We start from the raw sequence: 9,461 nt of genomic DNA on the forward strand, positions 1-9,461 counted from the left end.
CCGTGGTATGTTCAATCATAGAAGTTTCACAGCACCATATACTAACATATATTGCAAAAATGTGCCTTGAATGTCACATGCACACACCAAAATACATCCAACATTAATTCAGATAGGAAAATGTACGAACATATGCAGGATTTTTTTTCAAGAATACCGATCAGTCCTTAAGCTAGGCATGGTCAGAACTAACAAGTACTACCTCAGTCTCAAAATATATATACGTTTTTGTAGGCTAGTTTAGCCTATAAAAACATTTTATATTTCAAGATGGCAGGTAGTATGTCTGAACTAGCATTGATATTTGATCCTAATAGCAACAAACATGAGTACATCTAACTTAGACAACTTCTGCTACAAATAAAAATGCACACTGGTATACTATACCAAACAACCACTTCTCGGTGTAGAAGTAGTTTGCAACTATGCCAGGGAGTAAAGTGGTAGATAATATAAAAATATAGGGATATGCCAGACTAATAATAATAGAAAGGAGAAGAACAGTAATATGGGCATGGCCTAATTTTTGGTTAGGGACTAAACGTGAACCACCACACAGCTTGTCTAACTAGTACGGTAGTTACTTAATTAACTAGCAGATTACACAAACTCTACACTGCAAATGCTCGCACGGTGAGAGAAGAAAAGGGAAATAGCCAACAGTGCTAGTCTATTGTTGGCTGTAACTTGCGAGTATCAGGAAATAAAGCGGCCACGTTTTCTGCATCAGGTTCAGTCCAAGAAAATTGGAGAGTCCCTGGAAAACTATACTAAAGAAGAGCAGCAGTCACTTGGAAAGAAAAGAAAAAACCAGAGTGAGAGGGTCTACCTTCTTGTTCTCTGGGGAATCATGGTTGTCGGGGCTGCTAGCCATCGAGCTCATCTGGCTCGAGCGTGGGGTCCCGGTCGTTCCCATCCATCAAACTGGAGAGGCAGAGAGCTCCTGCTGTTCTGAATCAAAGCAAAAACAAACTTTGATTGGGGATGGGAGAGAAGAGGAAGTAATGGATAGAGGAGACGACTGGGGGGGGGGGGGGGGGGGGGGGGGGGGGGGGGGGGGGGGGGGGGGGGCAGGGATGGACCTTGTGAGGGGTGTCGACGTTGCCGGCGAGGTCGAGCTCGGGCCTGCCGCAGGTCACGGTCGTCGTCCTCTCCTCATCCGGCCCTTGCTGCTCCACTTCTCCGGATGGCGAGGCAGTTGCGCGGCCTGTGAGACGGAGGAGGGAGGTCCCTGCCGTAGATCCATGGCCCAGGTCATGGGTTGTGAGCAGCTGAGGCGCGCCACGGCGGCTAGGGTTGGCCGCGACTTCCATCGGGCCGCTGCAGCCGCTGTCGCCATGGATCTCAGGCCGTCATCGTCGCTTGGAGGCGGGGAGGTTGAGACAGAGGACGGGGGCGAGGAGAGGAGAGGAGAGGCGAGGCGTGGTGGCGGCGGATGTAGAAAGGGATTGGGGACGGGATTCTCTTAGGGTTTGCTTTTATACGGGGAAAGGTTTAGGGCTTTAGTGGGCTTGCGGGTCTGTACTAGGCCGTTCATGACGAATTTCGAAACTGTCATCGGAAATCCGTCATGTATTAACAAGTTTCTTGTAGTGTCTGCCTTCAGCTAGAGGGTGAAGCGAAGCCATTTGACTTTGATGTCAGGTTAAAGGTTCGGCGGTTGAGCGAACTGAAGTCCATTACCAAGGGGTGGGGGGCATTTGCAAAGAAATATAAGATGAAAGAAGGAGATATCTGCCTTGTCCAATGGGACATCAATAGTAGGAGGCTTATGTTTAAGATTCATCTGATTAGGTCATGCCTTGTGCATCAGAACATCAACAGTAGATGGCTTATGTTCAAGATTTATCTAATTAGATCAGAGTGAGCTATAAATAGCTAGATAAACTGATGTAGAGTGTAAACTACACAGCCTGCGATGACACCAAGTTATATTAGTAACCTTGTCAATGGCAACATCTGTTTAGAAGCAGCACTGTCCACTTTTAGTATCCATGCATGTTTAATGTAGTTGACTGATGCCATCAAAACAATTGACCATTTCCAGGTACAAAACTGACCTGCCCTGAATGGAGGGACACCGCAAAGAAGGATGTAAAGAATCACTCATGCACTCCAAACATCAACCTCTTGGACATAGTTTCTCTTAGATATCATGCCAATGTACACATCTGGAGCCTGTAATAAGGACTTCCAACAATCTCAGTGAACCGTTCACCTACACATCACCGAACAATTAGCAGATTAGGCAAACAATGCAAAGTAGAAATAGACAGTATAAGACATTTTGTATAACTAAATAACACACATGAAGACAATCCTATGGCCTCAGACTTGTCTTAGATATCATGCCAATGTACAGAGACATATCTATAAAGCACTGAACCCCACAGCATCTGCTGCACCAAATCTGAGAGAAAAGGAAGAAGAGGAGAGGGTGAGAGCCAGAGCGGATCGGAAAGGAGGAGGGTGAACTCACTGGAAGCAGAGGAGGCCCAGCCCGATGCGCCCCTGCAAGGCTGCACCTCGTGGCCAGTGGGAAGCAGAACCACATGTGAGGGCGAGGGAGGAGACGGACAGGAGCCGTCGGAATCCACCGGAGCCGCGCCGGCGGTGAAGCACTGCCCAGCCTGAAACCCTAGCCATGGCTGAGGGTCGCGAGCGAGCGTGAGAGGCCGTGCGCCGTGGTTCTAGCCGGACAGGAAGAAGAGGCGGAGCAAGGGGAGGTCGTCGGCGCGGGGAGGAGGCGCCGTGCAGCGTGAGGTCCGGGACGGGGGCCGAGGCAAGCGGCAGCGGCGCGATGGTAGGGTGTACGGCAGATCGAGGGAGGCCGAGTTGGGGATTGGTCGCTCCCCCTCGCCTCATCGATCCGTAGGCCAATCAGCCACCAACACGTTTCCGCCGGCCCATGAAAAATCCCAGCTTTGCCCTCGGTGAGATCTGATAATTACAGGCAGTGGCACGAAGTTTTGACACTGTTTCGATCTATAGTGACTCACCTCGATCTAACGGACTGTATCTGCTCATCTCGTGATCAGGCGAACGAGAACACATCAAGGACCAGATCTGACGGCCAAGATCCGACGACGAGAACACATCTCCCGGTACGTATCTTACGATAGTTGTGGACATTCTTGAAATGACACCAACTTTTTCAAAAAGGTGTCCATGCACATGGTAGTCATCAATGCTAAGTTTGAATGATTTCTGACACGGTATGTAAGTTGCGACACGTCCGGCCATTTATCTACCTTTTTTGTATGAGAAAACTATAGAAAATGCAAAATTTGTCAAAAACCAACACAGCATGGCATGGTGCCTTGAATTAGTCATAGAAGATGGTGGATATTTTTTGGGGCCATTTGAATGATGTCGAGAAACGGTGTGCTCTCATAAAGAGGCTTCTGGGCAACGTAAACACCCTTCATTGAGCATGGTCTAGTTTTGGACATTCTTAAAATGTTACCAACTTCTTCAAGGAAGTGGGCATGCCCATGGTAGCCATCCATGCCAGATTTGAACGATTTCTGGCACCATATGCAAGTTGCGTCATGTGTGACCATTCATCGGCCTTTTATGACCAAAAATACTCCAGAAAAGGCAAAGTTTGTCGAAACTAAAACAACTTGACAAGATCCCTTGAATTTGTCGTACAAGTTCATGGAAAAAATTAGGGTCATTTAAAGGATGTCGGGAACAACGTGCTATGAGGCGGAGCCTTCTAGCCTAACCGAACACCATCCATTAAGCAATGTCTATTTTTGGACATTCTTCAAATGACCCCCAACTTTTGTAAGCATGTGGGCATGCCAATGCTTGGCCTCCATGTCAGGTTTTAACGACTCCCGATACCGTATGCAAGTTTGCGACACGTCCTGCCATTTATCGCTCTTTTTTGATCGAGAAAATTTCAAAAAATGCAAAAAAAATATCAAAAACCATAACAACTTGGCATTGTGCCTTGAATTGATCATACAAGGCCATGAAAAAATCGGGTCATTTCAAGGATGTCGGGATACAGGGTTCTCTCAAGCGAAACCTTGTGGCCACCCGAACACCCTCCGTTGGATTTTTTTAGCCATTCAAGAAATGGTCTTAACTTTTGCTACCAGGTGGGCATGCCCATGATAGAAATATATGACAGGTTTGACGTAAAAATATATTTAAAATTACTATCTAAAGAAGTAACCAAGTTTTAAACACAATAATAAAGTTCAAAAAGAAGAAAATGAATTAACATGAAAAGAGAAGAAAAATATATAAAAGAAAAGAATGCTTAGGCTTTGGCCCAACTAGGCGATAGCATCGCTCCTTTTAGGCGCCTATTAGGCCGGCCTAAACGTTCGAAGATTTTAAAAAGCACATCAATTTTTAGAAAAATGTCCACGGATTTGAATTTTTTTTATAGATTTTCAAAAAAAAAGTTTACCAAAGAAAGATGCAAAAAAATGTTCCTGATTTTGGGAACCTCAGCTTGCCAGCTGGATACATCGTATGTGAAAAAAATTTCATCAATTTTGAAAAAAAATCACATGTCTTGGAAAAGGGTTCACGGATTTTTATCAAAAAAATTAAGGACTCGAAAAAAGTTCACAAATTTGGAAACTATTTCATAAATTTAATAGAAGTTCATGACTTTTAAAAAAGGAGAGAAAAATGGGAAAAAGTAGGGAAGAAACAGATGAATAGTCGGCCAACAATAATTGGAAAACCACTGCGTATTATAACTAAGATAGCTGTCATACCTATAAATGTCACAACTAGTAACGTGGTCTGTTGGTTACCTTGGTTTATAGTCTAACGTGCTGGCTGCATTATTTTTACATTTAAAAAAATATGAAACTTTAAGTGAAGAGAAGAAAAAAGGTAAACATACTACGTATATACATACCTATCGACAACTCATCATATATATAAAAGTGTGAAAAGTCCATATTACCCTTTATATGGTTTGTAGGGGGTGCCTACCGAACTCAAGTTTCATTTCTTCCTTTGAGATTAAAAAAAATCATTCTCTCTATACATGAGCATATATCTGCTATCTTACTTAAATGTTTTTGACATGTATTTGTAAGTTCCGTTTTTAAAATTACTGCATCTGATCCAAATTAATTAACACTGCTTTAGTACATCAAAGGGACCTCCCTTAATTTGTAGGCAACACAAAAAAGGGAATTTTGCGGGTAAAAACAGCACCAGACCACAGTTCAAAAATTATAGGGTTTTGGGGGGTTCGTGCAAGGAACTGGGACAAATGAATCCAGACGAACCGAGACCAATGCCCACGAGGCCCCGGCCGCCCCCCCGGGCTCACGAACCGGGACTAATGGGCTGGCCAGGCCCCAACCAAAGCCCTGTTTTCTACTAGTGGTAAATCTCAGTTACCATGAATTCACACTGCTCATTAAGTCCAAAAATGAAGCGCAGAATATTTGTAAATAAGTGCATACTCAAATTTAAGATCTGTCTATATATACATTAAGAAATGAGAATGAGAATAGTTGGATGTTTTTATGTTATCTCCTATCAGACTCACATGTCTTTGAACACACATAATTTTCTTACAGTGACTAATTTGTAAAATGAACTCTGTAAAAATATATCCAAATCCCCACCGAATGCGAAAATAATAGACCGCCTCTCTCACTACTTTTGTACTTAAGCATTTTCCATATAAATGGGACCGCATACCCTACAATAAAAGAAGGGTGCATATAGTATTCTACTCTCTGGTATCTTCGAGGGTGCAGTCAGGACACTTGTAATCCTTGATATGTGCTGATTTAGAAGCAGTTATCTTCACACATCTGCCATGGAACCACAGATCACATACGTTACAGCAGATCCAAAAGCCATTGGCATGGTACGGAGCACCACACTCTCCGCAAAAGTATCGCTTGCTAACTTCCTGATCCTCTTCATCTTCTTCAGCAAGCATCCTATAGTTCTTGTTTGGATCGGACACGTTTTGCCAGGAGTCTTGAGATAGTTGTGGCATGTTCTCTTCAACAGGTGTTATAGACTTTATGTTTGGATTGGACACATTTTCCATTAAGTCTGGAGATTGTGGCACGCTGTCTTGAGCAGGTGCACCCGAATATTCATTTGGATTGTACACATTTTGCATCAAAACTGGAGATGGTGGCGTAGGTAGCCAAACAATCTTGTGGAAGTGATACAATGTTCGATAGACAGTTGGCAAATTGTTCATCATATCAAATAAACGCATCCTGAAAGGAGTGAAGGAACATCATCGAATCAGTAATAGGATGTGTAAGCAATATATCACACATGACGTTCTTTCATGCATAGTGGAACTAAGCTCTAAAATCAGTAATTATTTAAAGAGAAGATCAACGTCATCTAGAAAAAGAATAGTTCATCATTTAACAATGATGCTCTAACAATTGCTTGTGCATGACGACTGGTCTATTGCGGCTGTTTTCCCCCTCCCATTTCTCAACAGAAAATTTATATCAAAATAAGAGAAAACAACATATAATGTATTGTTTTTAAAGAGAATCTTTTGCAGACATGTTTGAAATCATAGGAATTGCACACTGTTTTTCCTACCACATTCAACTGACATTCTTCTATGATTATATGCTTAATTAAATCGGTTACCGCCCCGTTTCTCATGTGTGCACTACACGTGCATAAAAAAGAACTATTGAATGCATCCTTCTACCTGAAATGAAATACATAGACTGTAGTTATTTGATACTCCCTCCGTTCCATAATATAGAAGCGTCTTTGACACTAGCTAGAGAACTCTCTTATATGATGGGACGAAGGGAGTAGTGCATACCTGTGATTGGCGTTGAGGCAAGCGGCAAAGAAAAATGCGACGCTGATGAGCCACGAGTCAGCGCGTTGGGCAATGAACTCGAGCCAGGCAAAAGTGCTTATGTAATCCGGCCGGACCGCCTCTCACTACTTTTGTACTTAAGCATTTTCCATATAAATGGGACCGCATACCCTACAATAAAAGAAGGGTGCATATAGTATTCTACTCTCTGGTATCTTCGAGGGTGCAGTCAGGACACTTGTAATCCTTGATATGTGCTGATTTAGAAGCAGTTATCTTCACACATCTGCCATGGAACCAACAGGATCACATACGTTACAGCAGATCAAAAACCCATGGCAATGGTACGGAGCACCACACTCTCCGCAAAAGTATCGCTTGCTAACTTCCTGATCCTCTTCATCTTCTTCAGCAAGCATCCTATAGTTCTTGTTTGGATCGGACACGTTTTGCCAGGAGTCTTGAGATAGTTGTGGCATGTTCTCTTCAACAGGTGTTATAGACTTTATGTTTGGATTGGACACATTTTCCATTAAGTCTGGAGATTGTGGCACGCTGTCCTTGAGCAGGTGCACCCGAATATTCATTTGGATTGTACACATTTTGCATCAAAACTGGAGATGGTGGCGTAGGTAGCCAAACAATCTTGTGGAAGTGATACAATGTTCGATAGACAGTTGGCAAATTGTTCATCATATCAAATAAACGCATCCTGAAAGGAGTGAAGGAACATCATCGAATCAGTAATAGGATGTGTAAGCAATATATCACACATGACGTTCTTTCATGCATAGTGGAACTAAGCTCTAAAATCAGTAATTATTTAAAGAGAAGATCAACGTCATCCAGAAAAAGAATAGTTCATCATTTAACAATGATGCTCTAACAATTGCTTGTGCATGACGACTGATCTATTGCGGCTGTTTTCCCCCTCCCATTTCTCAACAGAAAATTTATATCAAAATAGGAGAAAACAACATATAATGTATTGTTTTTAAAGAGAATCTTTTGCAGACATGTTTGAAATCATAGGAATTGCACACTGTTTTTCCTACCACATTCAACTGACATTCTTCTATGATTACATGCTTAATTAAATCGGTTACCGCCCCGTTTCTCATGTGTGCATTAAACATATAAAAGGCTTAAATTTTACTCTACACGCGCATAAAAAAGAACTGTTGAATGCATCCTTCTACCTGAAATGAAATACATAGACTGTAGTTATTTGATACTCCCTCCGTTCCATAATATAAAAGCGTCTTTGACACTAGCTAGAGAACTCTCTTATATGATGGGACGAAGGGAGTAGTGCATACCTGTGATTGGCGTTGAGGCAAGCGGCAAAGAAAAATGCGACGCTGATGAGCCACGAGTCAGCGCGTTGGGCAATGAACTCGAGCCAGGCAAAAGGGCTTATGTAATCTGGCCGGAGGTTGACGCCCAGAGTCGGCTCCGGCATGTCGGGTGGCGCCAACTCATCCGGCTGCTTCAACTCCCAGCTCCCGTCCGAGTGGCCGTACAAGCACAGTGCTTTTTTACCTGCACGTACGTAGAACATGAAGCCCGGTGATTGGCAGACGCGTGGATCCACAGTGTTTTTTTCTTATTGTCGAAAATGGATCTAATAAGATTTCATGCATCTGGCCCAGCAGAGCAGGATCTCTTACCTGGCTCACATAACAGACCATATAATTCCTCCTGATCTGCACGCACGGCAACAAGCAGAGGAGAAACCCTGGCGTCAGATCGATCTGCACGTCTCACGGAGACAATGGTGATAACTAATTAAGAAGGGTGCCGGCCGTTACCGGTGGTGAGGGCTCGGACGAGGGCGCTGCGGCGGGCAGAGAAGTCCTCGTAGATTTCCTCCACGGTGCGTGGCCCTCTCATTGGGTCGACGACGATGGCGTCCCCAGCATGAAGCGCCGGAGGCGGGGTTGGTGAAGGCCGCCCCTCAACGTCCACCGTGAGACGAGGCCTGGTGGGAGTGGGGTTGGAGGAGGGGCCGGCGCCAGATGCATCCATGCTTGGGACGAGATCTGGGCGAGGTTCGCTGGGGGTAGGCTAGCAGAGAGGAAGGGAGAGGGAGGGAGTGCTAGCCGGCCGGGCGTCTAAGAGGGTGGAACGGGGGAGGACGCGGGCGGGTTATTAATTTCCTTTTCCTGTTTCTGGGCGGGAAGTATTGGTTTGCGTTTCTTTCCCGTTTCTGGCCGCGCCGGCGAGGTGCCAGCAGGCCTGCAATTAGTAGAGAATGGCTGGCGGTGCAAATCCTAGGTCTGCTGACGTGGTGGCCGGATCAGAACCCATGATGTCATTTCCCCCTCGTTTATTTTCTTTGTTGTGAAATGCACGATATGATGCTTGTTAGCCCAAGCGGAGCTTTGCCCGGGAAGGGAAGCTTGGTGCCGGATGCAAGCGAGCGAAAGGAAAAGTGAGAGAGAAAGGAGAAATATGTGGTTCTCGCTACAATCTCTCTTACTCCAGATTGAAGCGTTCCATTGATTATATGTTGTACAGAGCACATAAAACATATCACGTCTAGAACTACCTACTACCTAGACTAAGACCATACCATGTCATACCAATGAGAGTGGATGAGTACCACTCTACACTACCATGCCATCTATGTCATGATGGGCTGCCTCATGTG

The 9,461-nt window shown here is 44.4% G+C and overlaps 1 protein-coding gene across 1 annotated transcript; it reads right to left on the reverse strand.

Annotated features, from left to right (window-relative positions):
- Window positions 1–5,722: 5,722 nt before the first annotated feature.
- LOC125518341 (PHD finger protein ALFIN-LIKE 3-like) lies at window positions 5,723–8,836 on the reverse strand. The gene is made up of 4 exons (XM_048683213.1): window positions 8,620–8,836; window positions 8,128–8,350; window positions 7,014–7,094; window positions 5,723–6,230 (listed from the first exon to the last, which is right to left on the reverse strand). Exons 1-4 carry the CDS (start codon window positions 8,834–8,836, stop codon window positions 5,723–5,725), a joined length of 1,029 nt encoding a protein of 342 aa, XP_048539170.1.
- Window positions 8,837–9,461: the final 625 nt, after the last annotated feature.

This window comes from Triticum urartu, chromosome 7 (genome assembly GCF_003073215.2).
Source record: "Triticum urartu cultivar G1812 chromosome 7, Tu2.1, whole genome shotgun sequence".
NCBI lineage: Eukaryota > Viridiplantae > Streptophyta > Magnoliopsida > Poales > Poaceae > Triticum > Triticum urartu.